This window comes from Armigeres subalbatus, chromosome 1 (genome assembly GCF_024139115.2).
Source record: "Armigeres subalbatus isolate Guangzhou_Male chromosome 1, GZ_Asu_2, whole genome shotgun sequence".
NCBI lineage: Eukaryota > Metazoa > Arthropoda > Insecta > Diptera > Culicidae > Armigeres > Armigeres subalbatus.
The window spans coordinates 45,130,197-45,150,131 of NC_085139.1; the positions used below are offsets into that span (position 1 = coordinate 45,130,197).

A 19,935-nucleotide genomic window follows, 5' to 3' on the forward strand; every position below is an offset into this window, starting at 1 on the left:
TTGTATATCAGCCGGGAGTCACATCCAGTCACGCTTAGCTGCACCAACAGCAATCATTCCGTGCGAACGGCGATGTGGAAACGTTAGTCGGAGGAGACGTGTGTTGTACACGAGTAAATATCGATTCTCTGCGAACGGCAAACAGTTGCAGCTTCCAGTGCCAGCGCATGAAACTGAAGATGATTATCCCGCTGATCTGTTCTTCTATCTGTTTAGCCGCCGCCAGGAGTGTGCTTACATGGTCCACTACGGCAAAACTTGTTCCATGCTCCAGTACACGTACCGCTACTATACTGCGAGCAAGAAAGATGGTGGCCTTACCTTTAAAGTAGCGCCATTTTCTGCTGATTTAATCATCTATTGCCAAGTCCACTCCGATGAGCCAAACGAGAGTTTTCCCAAGCGTGATAAAGTGAGCGCGCTTGAACAAATGAGCTGCCATAAAATCAGTGTCGCCCTTCGTTAAACTTTCAATGGCTCTTGGGAGTGATGAGGATTAGAGCTAGATATATGGGTAGTGGCGAAATATGGAAGAAAAAAGAAGCGTTATCTTGAGCAATCAAATTTATCAACCGTGGAGCGTGGACGAAAAGCTCCCGCAGGAAATGGATTCGGAGTGGAACGAATAATGAACTTTGTGTCTGAAGGAGACGTTAATATTAGTTTATGGAACTTTTCTGCTCAAGGTGTTATGATTTGAATATGATTTGAGTTGAAATAAGCAGCTAAGGGGTCAACGATTTTTGACTTATACATATAAGGTTTTGTATAAGTTCTAGGATCTGTTGAAGAAATATATCCCCAAAACAGTGTTACAAAGTGCCATCTGCATGTCGTAAGACTAGCTTATGGTTTAGGGCCGTAATTCACTTTAGATGTTTGTTGTAATATCGTGTTCACAGTTCAAATGTATCACTTAGAACTACTCGCCAAAAATAAATCTATCATGAAATATTTAGAGATAGAAATACAGGAATACGTTTACCTACTTATGTTGGGGTTAGGGCTTTCGGTGTTTTTTTTTAAATTTCTTTATCATTATGTTTTTGCCTTTCTATTATACGAAGGCTATAGAGTCACTCCAAAACCGACCTTTGGTAGGAGAAAACGCATAGTGTTATATACCAATCGACTCAGATCGACGAATTGAGGTGATGTATGTATGTGTAAAGGGAGCGAATCCGGACTGGATTCCTGAGGAAATCCTCACCGGATTCCGAAGGGAATTCTGCCTGAATTCCGGAGGGACGAAAGGAACCCTGACCGGATTCCGGAGGGAATCCTAACCGGATTCCGGAGGGAATCCTAACCGGATTCCGGAGGGAATCCTAATCGGATTCCGGAGGGAATCCTAACCGGATTCCGGAGGGAATCCTAACCGGATTCCGGAGGGAATCCTAACCGGATTCCGGAGGGAATCCTAACCGGATTACGGAGGGAATCCTAACCGGATTCCGGAGAAATCCTAACCGGATTCCGGAGGAATCCTAACCGGATTCCGGAGGAATCCTAACCGGATTCCGGAGGAATCCTAACCGGATTCCGGAGGAATCCTAACCGGATTCCGGAGGAATCCTAACCGAATTCCGGAGGAATCCTAACCGAATTCCGGAGGAATCCTAACCGAATTCCGGAGGAATCCTAACCGGATTCGGAGGAATCCTAACCGGATTCCGGAGGAATCCTAACCGGATTCCGGAGGAATCCTAACCGGATTCCGGAGGAATCCTAACCGCATTCCGGAGGAATCCTAACCGGATTCCGGAGGAATCCTAACCGGATTCCGGAGGAATCCTAACCGGATTCCGGAGGAATCCTAACCGGATTCCGGAGGAATCCTAACCGGATTCCGGAGGAATCCTAACCGGATTCCGGAGGAATCCTAACCGGATTCCGGAGGAATCCTAACCGATTCCGGAGGAATCCTAACCGGATTCCGGAGGAATCCTAACCGGATTCCGGAGGAATCTAACCGGATTCCGGAGGGAATCCTAACCGGATTCCGGAGGAATCCTAACCGGATTCCGGAGGAATCCTAACCGGATTCCGGAGGAATCCTAACCGGATTCCGGAGGAATCCTAACCGGATTCCGGAGGAATCCTAACCGATTCCGGAGGGAATCCTAACCGGATTCCGGAGGGAATCCTAACCGATTCCGGAGGAATCCTAACCGGATTCCGGAGGAATCCTAACCGATTCCGGAGGAATCCTAACCGATTCCGGAGGAATCCTAACCGGATTCCGGAGGAATCCTAACCGGATTCCGGAGGAATCCTAACCGGATTCCGGAGGAATCCTAACCGATTCCGGCGGAATCCTAACCGGATTCCGGAGGGAATCCTAACCGGATTCCGGAGGGAATCCTAACCGGATTCCGGAGGGAATCCTAACCGGATTCCGGAGGGAATCCTAACCGGATTCCGGAGGGAATCCTAACCGGATTCCGGAGGGAATCCTAACCGAATTCCGGAGGGAATCCTAACCGGATTCCGGAGGGAATCCTAACCGGATTCCGGAGGGAATCCTAACCGGATTCCGGAGGGAATCCTAACCGGATTCCGGAGGGAATCCTAACCGGATTCCGGAGGGAATCCTAACCGGATGCCGGAGGGAATCCTAACCGGATTCCGGAGGGAATCCTAACCGGATTCCGGAGGGAATCCTAACCGGATTCCGGAGGGAATCCTAACCGGATTCCGGAGGGAATCCTAACCGATTCCGGAGGAATCCTAACCGGATTCCGGAGGAATCCTAACCGATTCCGGAGGAATCCTAACCGGATTCCGGAGGAATCCTAACCGATTCCGGAGGAATCCTAACCGATTCCGGAGGAATCTAACCGGATTCCGGAGGAATCCTAACCGGATTCCGGAGGAATCCTAACCGATTCCGGAGGAATCCTAACCGGATTCCGGAGGAATCCTAACCGGATTCCGGAGGAATCCTAACCGGATTCCGGAGGAATCCTAACCGGATTCCGGAGGAATCCTAACCGGATTCCGGAGGAATCCTAACCGGATTCCGGAGGAATCCTAACCGGATTCCGGAGGAATCCTAACCGGATTCCGGAGGAATCCTAACCGGATTCCGGAGGAATCCTAACCGGATTCCGGAGGAATCCTAACCGGATTCCGGAGGAATCCTAACCGGATTCCGGAGGAATCCTAACCGGATTCCGGAGGAATCCTAACCGGATTCCGGAGGAATCCCAACCGGATTCCGGTGGGAATCTAACCGGATTCCGGTGGAATCCTAACCGGATTCCGGAGGAATCCTAACCGATTCCGGAGGAATCCTAACCGGATTCCGGAGGAATCCTAACCGGATTCCGGAGGAATCCTAACCGGATTCCGGAGGAATCCTAACCGGATTCCGGAGGAATCCTGACCGGATTCCGGAGGAATCCTGACCGATTCCGGAGGAATCCTGACCGGATTCCGGAGGAATCCTGACCGGATTCCGGAGGAATCCTGACCGATTCCGGAGGAATCCTGACCGGATTCCGGAGGAATCCTGACCGGATTCCGGAGGAATCCTGACCGGATTCCGGAGGAATCCTGACCGGATTCCGGAGGAATCCTGACCGGATTCCGGAGGAATCCTGACCGGATTCCGGAGGAATCCTGACCGGATTCCGGAGGAATCCTGACCGGATTCCGGAGGAATCCTGACCGGATTCCGGAGGAATCCTGACCGGATTCCGGAGGAATTCTGACCGGATTCCGAGAGGAATCCTAACCGGAGGGAAGCCTGACCGGATTCCGGAGGGAATCCTGACCGGATTCCGGAGGGAATCCTGACCGGATTCCGGACGGGAATCCTGACCGGATTCCGGACGGGAATCCTGACCGGATTCCGGACGGGAATCCTGACCGGATTCCGGACGGGAATCCTGACCGGATTCCGGACGGGAATCCTGACCGGATTCCGGACGGGAATCCTGACCGGATTCCAGAGGGAATCCTAACCGGATTCCAGAGGGAATCCTAACCGGATTCCAGAGGGAATCCTAACCGGATTCCGGAAGGGAATCCTGACCGGATTCCGGAAGGGAATCCTGACCGGATTCCGGAAGGGAATCCTGACCGGATTCCGGAAGGGAATCCTGACCGGATTCCGGAGGGAATCCTGACCGATTCCGGAGGAATCCTGACCGGATTCCGAGGGAATCCTGACCGATTCCGGAGGGACTCCTGACCGGATTCCGGAGAGAATCCTGACCGGATTCCGGAGAGAATCCTGACCGGATTCCGGAGAGAATCCTGACCGGATTCCGGAGAGAATCCTGACCGGATTTCGGAGGGAATTCTGACCGGATTCCGGAGGGAATACTGACCGGATTCCTGAGGGAATACTGACCGGATTCCGGAGGGAATCCTGACCGGATTCCGGAGGGAATGAATCCTGACCGGATTCCGGAGGGAATGAATCCTGACCGGATTCCGGAGGGAATGAATCCTGACCGGATTCCGGAGGGAATGAATCCTGACCGGATTCCGGAGGGAATCCTGACCGGATTCCGGAGGGAATCCTGACCGGATTCCGGAGGGAATCCTGACCGGATTCCGGAGGGAATCCTGACCGGATTCCGGAGGGAATCCTGACCGGATTCCGGAGGGAATCCTGACCGGATTCCGGAGGGAATCCTGACCGGATTCCGGAGGGAATCCTGACCGGATTCCGGAGGGAATCCTGACCGGATTCCGGAGGGAATCCTGACCGGATTCCGGAGGGAATCCTGACCGGATTCCGGAGGGAATTCTGACTGGATTACGGAGGGAATCCTGACCGGGTTCTAGTCGGAAGCTGGAGGGAATGCGGACTCGACCGGATTCCGAAGGGAATCCTCACCTAACCGGATTCCGGATTTCGGAAGAATTTTTAACGAATTCTGGAGGTAATTCGTGCTACTAGTGATGAGCATAAAAGCAGATGGTAGCGAACGCGCTAAAACAGAGAAGCGAAGCCCATGAAGGCATTGGACGTAGCTGCTATGTGTACAGCAGTCACCAAAGAGCACCCCCGTAACATTTATACGGAAAAGTACGGCAGGGATTTGCCCGGAATGCAGGAAGTCGCGAAGAAGCAGCGTAACGTGCAGGATTTTGTCTACGTGCTAAAGACGCGGCGTCAAGGGCGGTAATCCATGCACCGTGGAAAACCAGCAGGAGTGAAGGAAGAAGCTGAAGGAGAATGTGGAAAAGAAGAAAGAACAAAAGAAGTAAGAAAATTGTTGGTTTCCTTGGGAACCTTCTCGAAAGTAACGCCTTTATAGTCGAAGCAAACGATAAAATGACGTACGCAGCTATTTTGAAGAACGTGAGAGAAAACCCGGAATTTTTTTTTTTTTTTGTATCTTTATTAAAGAGACTTTCAGCCCGAGGCTGGCTCGTCTCCGAAACCCGGAATTGAAGTATTAGCAAACTAAAGGTCAGATAGTCGGTATGTCCATTAAGACTCACCACGCGAGTCATGAAATGGACATAGTGATGCTTCAAACGGATAGTGTTGGTCTACCCGGCACGAAATTTTAAAAGTCCGGATACTTCAGCGGTCTTCCTCAGCCGTGCGACAAGATACGCGGCTGCAAAGCAAGACCATGCTGAAGGTGACTAGGTTCGATTCCCGGTGCGGTCTAGGATATTTTTGGATTGGAAATTTTCTCGCATAAATGTATCATCGTGTTAGCCTCATGATATACGAATGCAAAAATGGTAACTCGGCTTAGAAACCTCGTGCTGAAACCTGACGTGCTTAATCAACACTAAGCTTCGAGGTGGCAATGTCCTAGTGGGGGATGTAATGCCAATTCGAATAAGAAGAAGAAGCAACTCCGGTTTATGTAGGAAATGTTGGACATGTTTATTTTCCATTTTTACTATGTCAAGTAAGAGGTAGAGCGTAGTGTGCACGTTACTCTCCAGCATATCACATCCCCAGGAGCTGGAGTCGGCTGAGGCCCCTCCAGAGGTAAAAGCTCGCTCCAGATGCGACTTCCAAGCTTAGGAATTGGAAAGCAGATAGGTCACAGCCAGTGGTTTCATTTAGCTAGAGCCACTGGTAAAACGGAAAATCAGGCTGGGAAATGAAGGCACCGTTAGCACATTCTGCAGGGACATCAGGGAGTCTATCATCGACATCACGTTCTGCAGTCCGCCGCTGCGAAGGATCATAATCTATAGAGTGTATGAGAACTATACTAAAAGCGATCACCAGGCGATTCAGTACGGCGTTAGAACATTTATGCCGGATGGAGCTGGAAGACGAAAGACTTCGACATAAACATTTCATCAAAGCATTTCAGCGCAGACAGCGGCGCTACAAATGTGGATGCAAATGAGCTATCGATGAGATGCAACGATGCCTAGGTAACTGTAGTCAACGATCAGCTATGGCTACTGGTGGAACGAAACTCTTGCCAACCCTTGTGCTGTTTGTCTCAGAGCGAGTCTGAAACGGTCAGAGAGGAACATAAGATAACTTTCCGTAAAGCGGCTTTCAAACGGGAAATCAAAGTCAGTAAGTCCAAATGCTCCCAAAATCTTTCCCTTCCCTATATTTGTAATCCTTAATCTCGAGTAAGCCGCGAGTACGTCGGTTACCCTATCTAACTCTAGTATAAGTCTTGATTACTGTAATATTACCAATGTAAAAACAATCGTTAAAAAAATATCAAAAATTTCGGCTCCGTAACGCCCAATGGCAAATGAGCCTAACAAATAAACGAAAGATTTAAAAAAAAGCGTGGGGCAGCGTTCATCGGGTCGTAATTGCGAAGATTAGATCAAGCGAACAAAAATATGTCCAAATAAACTTAAGATCATCGTAGGCATGCTTCTACAACGTAGTGGGCCACATCGTATGAAAATATTCGATTGCCCAAGGTTTTCGGAGGTACATAGACGAATACCTGCCTCAAAGGCATACACCATCGCAAAGTGAAGGTGTCACGAGGAAGACACATGGAATGCGGTAAGTAAAGTCGTGACACGAATACCGTCGGAGCTGCAACGTACATGAAGAGGGGATCAGCGAATAAGTGTTGGATCGTTGACCCATTATACCCTATTAGAACTTTAATCCCTCTGTACGTCACAACAAATATGAGTTCCTCCGGTAAGACGCGCGGCTACAAAGCAAGACCATGCTGAGGGTGGCTGGGTTCGATTCCCGGTGCCGGTCTAGACAACTGTCTGATTGGAAATTGTCACGACTTCCCTGGGCATAAAAGTATCATCGTGTTAGCCTCATGATATACGAATGCAAAAATGGTAACCTGGCTCAAAAACCTCGCAGTTAATAACTGTGGAAGTGCTTAATGAACACTAAGTTGCAAGGCGGCTCCGTCTCAGTGTGGGGATGTAATGCCAACAAGAAGAAGAAGCATGAGTTCCTCCAAATCTCCCAACGGATGATTCTGAAAATCTCAAGGCATTTTCCTGTAGACTTTCCAAATATTAAAAATTATTCTTTATTTGGGCCAGTTACTGTCTGTCCATTTACTATCCTACCTCGAAACTATACAAAAATAACAACAGATACCAGGAAACATAAGAAAAATTGCGTTAAGTTTGACAGTTCAGCTAACATGGGAATAGTTATTTCATTTTAGTATCTACTTGGTGAGATTAGCGTCAATCAAAGTCTGCCGCCAGGCAGGCGTTCCGTAACTAGAACCATTGTTCCTGTTTCCTGTATTTAATCCCACCACACTGACTGTGTGTTAACCAAACAGAAGTCGCAAGCAATCGTGTTGATTGAATTGAAATTGAAAAGGGTTCAACAGTCGGAAAATGGTTGCCCTTTTTACGGGTTTCCTTTTCGGGATGTTGCCCTAGCCGAAAAGGTTCCTCTGATGACTGACTGGCAGGGCGGCAGGTCTACCTACCTTTTCTGGTTTGTTAGTTTCCTTGGGCACTGTTGTGTGGCTGTGTTGAAACGGTGATGAAAGATTCGCTACACATGTTTGCGCGAGAGGGCGGAAAATTATCATCAAAAAGGGACTCATACGGATTCCTGGTTTTATGCGGAGGATTATCCTTCGGGGGAGCGCTCAGTATCAAAGCGATTTCTCCCGAAATGAGGATATGCTTTTCAGCAGAATAAAGCGTTCTGTTTTGGAAACCATCGAAATCGAAACCGCAAATGTTGAAACAGGGTTAGCACTGTTGTGCTTGTTTTGATGTGTTGTTGGCATTGTTAGAAGGATTTTTTTTTTCGCTTTAAAACCTAAAGGTGTTTGTCGTGAATTGAGCGATAAACACGGTCTTATGTTTATTAATTGTGTTTCGTTTTATTGTTCCATTTTTGTATTTATTGTTTCAAAAAAGAACTACATTTAATTAAACTATTACCTTTTCCAGATAACTATTCTGATTCGCCAAATCAAGTATCAACTTTTATTGAATAAAATTGCATTTTATGATCAAGTTGAAACCTCAAGTTACCATTTGCATTTAGCAATCGAAGCCCTTCAACGGTATTCGATATTTCAAATCCAGAATCATTGAACGCTCCAGCCAACATTCCCCCCAGTGCAATGATGTAGCTTTCCCGACGACAACGGCGGCCGTTGTGTTGTGTTGAATTGGCGCGTTGGTTCCCTATGTGCGGTACTGGAATATAACAAGCAAAACAAATTACAGCAATAAAACCTTTTATGTTTCCATAAATACCTGTCAACAATAAAAGTTCCCTTCAACGATGCTTACTCGTTTGAAGACATGTTTCTGCTTCGCCACCAGTCAGCGGTGCACTGCATTGGGTGTTGGGAGGCTTGGGCAGGCGGTTTAAGCAATTTATAAATCAAACTTCCGGTGTAGTCGTTTCGACACAGAGTGGGGTGCAACCGAAAGCCCCCCATTATATCAAAACATGTAACACAGTCCGAAGCACAAATATTTGATAGAAAAACTTTTTTCGGAATGTTGAATGGTAAATTGGATTCAAATTCGAATGATTCCGACGTAGAGTAAGAGTGTGTGGAGATGTCAAACAAAAAGTCTAGTTCCAATGAGACAAGTTCTAATGTGGATTAGAATGTATCAGCTTGTCAAGTAGAGAAAACATTAGAACAAAATTTTATCGGATGAAAGGACATTTGGTTGGATTTAAACCGCTTTCATTCGTTCGGACAGAAGTAAAATATTTTTGAAAGCAGAAAATTTCGTTGGACATAAGCTCATTCTGCCAAAGAGGAGGACAGTTTTTAAAACCGTAAGAGTTCTGACCGGTTGAAACAACAAAAGCTAAAATATTCAATACTAATTAGAATGAATATCTGTTAAATGTTGATTTCAAAAACATTTTCTGAGTTAAGGTGAAGCTATGGTAAATTTTTCACACATAAAATCCGATAGTTTAGTTTCATTTTCTTAGTATTTATGTTTCATGTTACGACAGATAGACTTGCTGTTGAGAGGTCTCGCACTGTACAACACCGCACAACACCTTCAAAAAAACACGCTTGTCGTTCAGTGGAGCGGTTGAGCTGCGAGTTTAGTTGAAGCTTAGCTGAAATTTAGCTAGAAAGGACTTCACTCACCTTCAATGTTTGTTGGGAGGATCATGCGAGTACCGGATCATGCGAGTACCGGAAGGTTAAATAAATAAGCCTTAACCATGCTCAAATGAAATAGAAATTTGCTCGGAATAGAAATGTATTTCAATGAGAGGGGGTAAAAACTCCATTTTAAGAAAGTACTTTTTTTATTCTTTGTTATAGAGAGTAGTTTTTAGTATTCCAATATGAGAAGAAAATATAAAACATTTCAATAAACTTAGTTCTTAAAATGACATCATTAACAAAAAGCAGAATTTTTGTTGAAACAGATTTCTTTTCAAATAAGGGGATTTATTTATATACCAATGTTTGCATAAACAATATCTTGGAAGGATTCCCCTCCGGGAATCTTGGAAGGATTCCCCTCCGGGAATCTTGGAAGGATTCCCCTCCGGGAATCTTGGAAGGATTCCCCTCCGGGAATCTTGGAAGGATTCCCCTCCGGGAATCTTGGAAGGATTCCCCTCCGGGAATCTTGGAAGGATTCCCCTCCGGGAATCTTGGAAGGATTCCCCTCCGGGAATCTTGGAAGGATTCCTCCGGGAATCTTGGAAGGATTCCCCCGGGAATCTTGGAAGGATTCCCCCGGGAATCTTGGAAGGATTCCCCCGGGAATCTTGGAAGGATTCCCCCGGGAATCTTGGAAGGATTCCCCCGGGAGTTTCGGAAGGATTCCTCCGAATCTTGGAAGGATTCCTCCGAATCTTGGAAGGATTCCTCCAGGAATCTTGGAAGGATTCCTCCGGGAATCTTGGAAGGATTCCTCTCCGAATCTTGGAAGGATTCTCCTCCGGGAATCTTGGAAGGATTCCTCCGGGAATCTTGAAGGATTCCTCCGAATCTTGGAAGGATTCCTCCGAATCTTGAAGGATTCCCTCCGGGAATCTTGGAAGGATTCCTCCGAATCTTGGAAGGATTCCTCCGAATCTTGGAAGGATTCCTCCGAATCTTGGAAGGATTCCTCCGGGAATCTTGAAGGATTCCTCCGGGAATCTTGGAAGGATTCCTCCGAATCTTTGAAGGATTCCTCCAGGAATCTTGGAGGATTCCCCTCCGGGAATCTTGGAAGGATTCCTCCAATCTTGGAAGGATTCTCCGAATCTTGGAAGGATTCCTCCGGGAATCTTGGAAGGATTCCTCCGGGAATCTTGGAAGGATTCTCCGAATCTTGAAGGATTCCTCCGAATCTTGGAAGGATTCCTCCGAATCTTGGAAGGATTCCTCCGGGAATCTTGGAAGGATTCCTCCGAATCTTGGAAGGATTCCTCCGAATCTTGGAAGGATTCCCCTCCGAATCTTGGAAGGATTCTCCTCCGAATCTTGGAAGGATTCCTCCGAATCTTGAAGGATCCCCCGGGAATCTTGGAAGGATTCCCCGGGAATCTTGGAAGGATTCCCCGGGAATCTTGGAAGGATTCCCCCGGGAATCTTGGAAGGATTCCCCCGGGAATCTTGGAAGGATTCCCCCGGGAATCTTGGAACGATTCCCCCGGGAATCTTGGAACGATTCCCCCGAATCTTGGAAGGATTCCTCCGAATCTTGAAGGATTCCTCCGGGAATCTTGGAAGGATTCCTCCGAATCTTGGAAGGATTCCCTCCGAATCTTGGAAGGATTCCTCCGGGAATCTTGGAAGGATTCCCTCCGAGAATCTTGGAAGGATTCCTCCGGGAATCTTGGAAGGATTCCTCCGAATCTTGGAAGGATTCCTCCGAATCTTGGAAGGATTCCTCCGGGAATCTTGAAGGATTCCTCCGGAATCTTGGAAGGATTCCTCCGGGAATCTTGGAAGGATTCCTCCAGAATCTTGGAAGGATTCCTCCGAATCTTGGAGGATTCCTCCGGGAATCTTGGAAGGATTCCTCCGGGAATCTTGGAAGGATTCTCCGAATCTTGGAGGATTCCTCCGGGAATCTTGGAAGGATTCTCCGAATCTTGGAAGGATTCCCTCCGGGAATCTTGAAGGATTCCTCCGAATCTTGGAAGGATTCCTCCGAATCTTGGAAGGATTCCTCCGAATCTTGGAAGGATTCCTCCGAATCTTGGAAGGATTCCTCCGGGAATCTTGGAAGGATTCCTCCGAATCTTGGAAGGATTCCTCCGGGAATCTTGGAAGGATTCCTCCGAATCTTGGAAGGATTCCCCCGGGAATCTTGGAAGGATTCCCCCGGGAATCTTGGAAGGATTCCCCCGGGAATCTTGGAAGGATTCCCCCGGGAATCTTGGAAGGATTCCCCCGGGAATCTTGGAAGGATTCCCCCGGGAATCTTGGAAGGATTCCCCCGGGAATCTTGGAAGGATTCCCCCGGGAATCTTGGAAGGATTCCCCCGGGAATCTTGGAAGGATTCCCCCGGGAATCTTGGAAGGATTCCCCCGGGAATCTTGGAAGGATTCCCCCGGGAATCTTGGAAGGATTCCCCCGGGAATCTTGGAAGGATTCCTCCGGGAATCTTGGAAGGATTCCTCCGGGAATCTTGGAAGGATTCCTCCGGGAATCTTGGAAGGACTCCTCCGGGAATCTTGGAAGGATTCCTCCGGGAATCTTGGAAGGATTCCTCCGGGAATCTTGGAAGGATTCCTCCGGGAATCTTGGAAGGATTCCTCCGGGAATCTTGGAAGGATTCCTCCGGGAATCTTGGAAGGATTCCTCCGGGAATCTTGGAAGGATTCCCCCGGGAATCTTGGAAGGATTCCCCCGGGAATCTTGGAAGGATTCCCCCGGGAATCTTGGAAGGATTCCCCCGGGAATCTTGGAAGGATTCCCCCGGGAATCTTGGAAGGATTCCCCCGGGAATCTTGGAAGGATTCCCTCGGAATCTTGGAAGGATTCCCCTACGGGAATCTTGGAAGGATTCCCCTACGGGAATCTTGGAAGGATTCCCCTACGGGAATCTTGGAAGGATTCCCCTTCGGGAATCTTGGAAGGATTCCCCTACGGGAATCTTGGAAGGATTCCCCTACGGGAATCTTGGAAGGATTCCCCTTCGGGAATCTTGGAAGGATTCCCCTTCGGGAATCTTGGAAGGATTCCCCTTCGGGAATCTTGGAAGGATTCCCCTTCGGGAATCTTGAAGGATTCCTCCGAATCTTGGAAGGATTCTCCGGGAATCTTGAGGACTCCTTCGGGAATCTTGGAAGGATTCCCCTTCGGGAATCTTGGAAGGATTCCCCTTCGGGAATCTTGGAAGGATTCCCCTTCGGGAATCTTGGAAGGATTCCCCTTCGGGAATCTTGGAAGGATTCCCCTTCGGGAATCTTGGAAGGATTCCCCTCTGGGAATTTGGGAGAAATTCCCCTCCGGGAATATTGAACAAAAAAACACTGAGACTGTGGGATGATGTCAAATCTTCTATTTCTCCAATCGTCCAGGACCTCCCCGAAAAAAAAGTTTGATTATCTCATGGGGCAGTCTCGTGGGCTGACTCCTTGGTAACTAGTTAATAGAACTTGCAAACACATGCTTTCTATAACGTCCTCAGCTCAGATTAGCATTGTTGCTTCCTAGAAGTTTTGAACACGGAGATGAGGTATTTTTCTGAAACATTTTATATGCTTGGGCTTGAATATCAAATTTGAAAAAAATGATCATTCTGGGGCACGTTTAATAATATCGTATTCTCTTTCTTTTCTATTTCCTCAGATTCCCATCGTTCCCACGATAGTCAACACCGACGGCAACATCGTGAGTAACGATGACGACTTTCTGCTTCCGTCGTCGCCACCGCGAAGGCTCAGTCGAAGTAGCATCGATCTGCGGGACCTGGAGTACAAGAACGAAACCAAAATCAAACCATCGGACAGTGTGGGTTCAATCTTCCCGCTGCAGTACGAGAACAATCTGCGCTACTCTGGAAGCGAACCGATTCACGTGAAGGAAAACCAGCAGCGGAGGCCTTCCCGGAAGGAGAGCTTCAAGCAGATAAATTTCTTCCAACCGTTCTTCTCGAAGAACAGTCTGCTCAAGTCGTACATCAAGGGCGGCAGCTGCAAGGGTGACAACGATGCAAGCAATCTTAACAATAACAATAGCAATAATCGGACGGCTTCCGAGAAGAAATTGAACAATAAGAACAATGACAATCGTTCCAATAATAACATAATCGATCTGATCAACGTGACGTCGTCGCTGAACAAGGACAGCACGGCGGCGGAAAAGGAAGTTAACACGCACAAACGGCACCAGATTGCGGCCAGTGAGTCAGATTTTCTAACCATGATACAGAAGCAGCGATGTCAACGGCTGGGGCTGGGGAAAAATAACGCCAGCTTAAAGAAAAGTAGTAACAAGGATAGGTCGAAGGATGATCAACTGATTTATGCGCTGAGCGATTCGGATTTCACGGCGGCAATCCAAGGAGACGAATCGATTTTGAAGAGTCTGAAGAACCTGAAGGTGTGTACTGAGAAAAAAGACGATATTTTCAAAATAGTGTTGAACGGAGATGGTGGACCAGCTGTTGCAACGGTTGGATCTGGTTTGAATGATACCCCGGATATCCTTATCGGTTGTTTCGATCATGGGTTCAACGGAACCAGACCGCTGAGCCCACCCAGCCCCAAAGAGGTTGTACCCCCCTGTGCAGAGGAAGGTGTCCTCATCAAATCCATCAATCTCAAAGTTGTGAATAGTAGTAATATTACGACAAACCAAAGTAGCACAGTTAGTGATAGTAATCTAAGCCACGCCGAGGGTAACTTCGTAATGGATCTGATATCGGCAATCGCGTCAGCGGGCTCGCCACCGCACTCAGCCGGATTGCTTCCGGAAGCAATCTCACGGGAAAACGATCGTCGCAGAAATTGTGATAAACCACCACCTAGCAGTAGTCACGTTGATAGTTTGAAACCACTGGCGACACACACGGATTCTGGCAGTCCGTTGAATGTGCTGAGTGAAGCTTCCACCATATCTCTTGATCTAGTGGCGATGAGTCCGAGCACAAAACTACAAGTTCCTAACGCTGCCGGGAGCGTCGGTTTGCAGCCGTCCGATGGTCCGGCAATTGAAGACAGCATCAACCCGGTTGACCATCCCGTTGATCCGTTGGGTCAAGTGGTAAACAACCCCGACATCATAATCGAAAACATCCGAAACGATAGTTTAAACAATCAGCATCAACAGCAGCACATTGCAGTGGCGAGGGCCACTACGACGACCATATCGACAACGACGACGGGTGCACCAGCTATGCGACCACCATCGATAATGACTCCGTCGCCGATCCACCACCCGGGCCTGCAGCGCAAACGACAATCGTCCACCGTCACGTACAATATTAACGTGATTAACTTTAGCGATAATCCCGACGATGACAGCAGTTATCAGATGAATAATCGGAGCAGTGACCAGAGGACGGGTGGTGGTGGTGGGATGGCGTCCGGTGCCGGTGGGAGATCAAACAGTTCAACGAGTGAGTATCAATGAACCGAGTGTGTTGTGACAGTTGCAAAGCTCCTCCGGTGGGCTGTTTGATTAGATCGTATTATGTAGACATGTGAATAGATTTTTTAGGTTTTTTTTTTGGTTTCCGGTGTTTTAAATGTGCTTCATTACGATTGAAAACAATCTATGCCATCTATAACTTTGCATCACTTTAATGCTTTCAAAATTTTATTTGCTGTTGATTTGATATACCCTTTCAGTTGCATACAACCTGAATTGCTCAACTGGTCACTCGCTGGAAATTCAATACATAATCTGTTTTTCTGTTATTGTATAGTACTCTACATGGCAATCATAATCTCATAGCTTCGAATCATTGGCAACTTCGATAAAACATTGTAAACAACTGTAGAACTCTCCGTGACTCAGACAATGGTCTATTGAACAAGACATAAATTTGGTTGAATGTCGCCATCTGTTGCCATTTACTTGCACAAGATTCTAATAAGGGTTCTTTCTAAAATTTCGTAACGCTAAATTTGGTAATTTTGGACCCCCACCACCCTTCGTAACACTTTTGCATTGAAGGTTTAATTTTTTTTGTATGGATCGTAACGCTCGGCTTGACCCCCTCCCTCACCCTTTAGCCTTACGTAATTTGTGAAAGGCCCCTAATATGATAACATTCAAGATAGAAAAATTACCAAGTTCTATTGCACTTGGGAAGCAACGCACCATGCATCCATTCTCGTCTTTTTGATGATGCGATGATGTATATGGAGGCGCGTGGTACATTATTGCATGTTTTGGGAAGGAGTTTTGCCTCACAAAATCGTTAAAGTAAGAAATTTCAGATTTTCATTTTCCGTTTTCCTAAAAAAATATTTATAGAAAAAAAAAATAACTCTCAATAACGATATATATATGCCAAATTTGGACGAATGTTGTGCCTCGATTGTATGTAGACTGTTTGGAATCCCGCCGACAAGTTTTCATTGCGCGCCTCTGTTTGTAATCTGTCGCTCCGGTGATCTTTAATTTAATACCGTTCTATTGCAATTATGAATAAGATATTTTATACTAGCTGACTCGTCGAACTTCGTCTCGCAGAAATTAATTAGTTTGCACAAACATTTATTTCGTAATCCTTATTTAAGTTTTAACGTTTGCTCTGCGATTCGATTTTAGGCTTCGTGGCCGTGCGTTTAGCGACTTTAATCGTGATTAATTAATATTGAGCGTCTTAGGGGAAATGTTTTAAAGTTAAAAGATTTCACTGAAAACTTCTCCAATGTCGATATCAAAACACTGAAGAAGTTTTCAAATAGAAAATGAAATACGTATCTGATGATACAAAGTGAATATAGTGAAAGTAAATGGAATAGTGAAGTCTTTTAACTTTGACTTTAATAGTTTAGATTCTTGTGCTACGGAGTGTGGGTTTGATTCCTGAACAAGTAAGGAGGAAACTTTTCGTGGTCGAAAAATTCTTCACTAGTCCACTGGATGTTATATGTCCTTGTACGTTGTCTCGTGTTTGGTGTTAAGTTCAGTCTGTACGACCCTTAGTCGGAGACGGTCGCAACAAACAATTGTAGTTGAGCAAGCTAGTTTTCTAGCTTAATTAGAATGTTTTGGGTAGAATAACCGCTATTTTAGCTTCCAATGTTTGTTGGGTGTTTCTGTTTTTATTTCATTTGGCAGAGCAAACGTAAAAATTTCTTTGTTTTTACACATGCCAAATGTGGCTTCATTTGCTTGATTAGTTCTCGCGTTATGCAGAAATTTGTTTTTATCTGAATTAGAGCCCCCCTTTCTAGAGCGGAGAGGAGTTATTGAAAGTGCTCCGGTAGCGGTAGAGTTAAAACCACCAAAGCCAGAAAAGGACTCACAAACACGGGAGGGCTACATCACCAACGAATAGAAAACAACCACAAATCTTAATTTTGTACACGAATTGAAGGTTTATTCTTCCATTTTAAAATCCTTCTTATCTCTGTTCCCTGCTTTCTCTATCTCTTGAGATCGATCTTACTTGCTAAACATTTCTCTTATGTTTCTACTCACGGTACCTATCGGAAAGCCCCATGCCAACACTGGCTATGCTGCATCGTCGCGATACGGGCCCTTGTCTACACGTCCGTCAAATGGGCGCTTCGATCCTGCCAGCACTAGTATCGTGATGCCCGATAATCATTGCTCTGCCGAATATCCAACACAAATCCCGGCGCCGATGTGCGCCTTGTTCTTCCTCCGGGAGAAATCCTGCCGGGGACCAAAATCAGTGCAGTCTTTTATGCAAACTACCAGTGTTGGTAGAATCATGCTCAAATCTTACTTACCGAAGCCTTATGCACGAGCTGACTCGCTTGTGATTCTGCATAGAGAGCATCGCGCATGAGTTTTTCACCCAGAATCGCATCGTTTCGCTCATTCGCCGAAAAATGACTTCGCTCCAAAAAGTGTCAATACCCAATCGAAGCGTATTTTATGTTTACGTAAGAATTTATTATCCATTGTTTTAAGCAAAGAAAGTTACTCAAATGAATTTAGCGTAGAAAAACACGCAAAAATCACGCAATGATGCAAATGGTGAGTCGAATCATGGACGATTCTCTGGGCCATGAGTCGGGTGAGGTTTGCCTAACGTTTGATTTAAATCGTGGATGAGATTTGAGAATTTGTGTTTTTACCAACACTGCAAACTACACGAATCGAATGTGTTTCTTGGCGGTCACGGAACTGTAATAAACAAGAAAACCCTGTCGTACGACAATTTAGCCTTCGCTTGCACGGAACCCAGAAACAACTCATTTTATGGTTCTTTTCACTCAAATCCGCCCTTGCGTGAAAGAAGCCAAAAGTAAGTAAAATGCGAAAAATCCGGTGAACACTTTGCCTTTACTCCCGTGTTGAATTTTCACCCACTGCGAAGTTTCCCTAAATCAAATTTATGTTATATTCACTCACTCGAGACTATGATGAAAACAACTTAAATTTGGCTTCTTCCACGGAACAGCACACGTTGGGTCGATGCAGCTCTCTTTGTTTATAATATCATTCATAAGAGAGAGTGAGAAAACTACCTACTATTGAGTTAAAAAATTGCCCTTCGTACTTAAAGTTGAGTTCTTTAAAATTTTTTAAGGTTCTTTATTTTTTCTTGATTGCATGGTGCCTCGTCTAGGCGACTTAAAGGTTGGATAATAATAGCGCGCAACGTTGAGCAACTGAGCGTTGAAGTCAGCGTTTTGTACAAAAACGAGATGCTGATGAACATGACGCAATCACGCTCGCAATGCAACATCCGCGTTGTGCGTTCATTTATCTACAATAATGATTAAAACAATCATGAATAAAAAAAAGGTGAGAAATTTAATGATGAATTAGGCATTCAGTATGACCACAACATCAACTATCACAATTATTATAAAAATCCACTATTCTTCCATAAGTACTAAAAAACAACAATATATCTGAATTGCGAAACAAATCATCTCTGGAATAATATTAAAACGGGGTAGAAAAAATGTGCAGGTCTCCTCTATGAATTCCTCCAACAATTCCTCCAGATCTTCCATGGCAAATTCCACCATGAATTCTCTGGGAATGCCTCCAGCAACTTTTATGAGAATGTATTCGGAAATTCCATCATGAATTTTTGCAGTCAATTCCTCAGGTAATTCTTTCGTGAAATTTCCAGTGAAATTCTGAAGAACTGCCAGTTGTTCTTCCTGACAATTTCGAATAATTTCTTGTGAAAATTTCAACTTATTTCTACATGAATTCCACTGGACAATCAAACAGAAAATGAGCAATTCATGTACAAACTTACGATGGTATGTTTGGAGGAATTTCTAGATGAATTCCCGAAGAAATCCTGAATGAACTCCCGGGGAAACTCTTGAAAAAATCCTTCTTCTAAACTACTGGAGGAATTCTCTTAGAAATTTTCGGAAGAACTTCAAGAGAAATTTTCGTTGGAACTACTGGAAGATTTCCCGCAGGAACTCCCGAGAGAATTCTCAGAGGAACTGCCGGTCGAACTCCCGGAGGATTTCTCGGAGGAAGTCCCGGAGGGATTATCACAGGAATTCTTGGAGGAATTCCCGAAGAATTTCTGGAGGAATTCCCAGATGTGTTCCTTGAGAAAGCCTAAATAAATTTTTCAAATAAAGCCTGAATGAATTCCCATAGTAACTACTCGTGAAGCTTCCGGAGGAGGTCCCGTAGGAACATCCGAAGGAATTCTTGGAGGAACTGTCGGGGGAATTCCTGGATACACTCCTGGAGGAATTTCTGGAGAAACTCGGAGGAACTTCCTGAGGAATTTCTGGAGGATGTTCAGATAAATTCCAGAAGAAAGAAAAAATCAACTCCTTGAAGACAGCCTGAATGAATTCCCGTAGGAACTGGTGGAACTCACGGAGGAATTCTCGGAGAAACTCCCGGAAGAATTTTCGGAGGAACTGCCGGTGTAACTCCTGGAGAAACTACCGGAGGAATTTCTGGAGGAATTCCTAGATAAATTTTTGAAGTATAAATGAATTCATCATAGAAAGCCTGTATGAATTCTCGTACTGGTGGAACTCTCGAAGAAATTCTCGGAGAAACTCCTGGAAGAATTTCCGCAGGAATCCCAGGAGGAATTCTCGGTGGAACTGCGTGTGGAACTCCCGAAGAAATTCTCGGTGAAATTTCTGGAGAATCCCCCAAATGAATTCTCGAAAAAACTTCGAAGGAATTCTCATAGAAAATCTCGGAGGGATTCCTGGAGCAATTCATTCTTTCAGGAGGTACTCCCTTGACAATTGCCGGAGGAACTTCCGAAGAAATTCCCCGGGAAATTCCTGGAGAATTTCTCGCAGTTAATCCCGGAGAAATTTCCGGACAAACTTTTGGAGGAATTCCCGATAGAATTTTCGAAAAAAAAATCTTGAATTCCCTCTCAGAAGAATTTTCAGAGGAGCTTTCGAATAAATTCCTGAA

General features: G+C 45.8%; 1 protein-coding gene across 1 annotated transcript in view; it reads left to right on the top strand.

Annotated features, from left to right (window-relative positions):
• The window catches only part of LOC134225098 (putative uncharacterized protein DDB_G0277255), a 506,490-nt gene that overhangs the window by 380,037 nt on the left and 106,518 nt on the right, over nt 1-19,935 (top strand). The window contains exon 8 of the mRNA XM_062704885.1: nt 13,204-14,974. Coding sequence (XP_062560869.1) covers nt 13,204-14,974 — 1,771 coding nt within the window. The remainder of the gene's footprint in view (nt 1-13,203; nt 14,975-19,935) is intronic.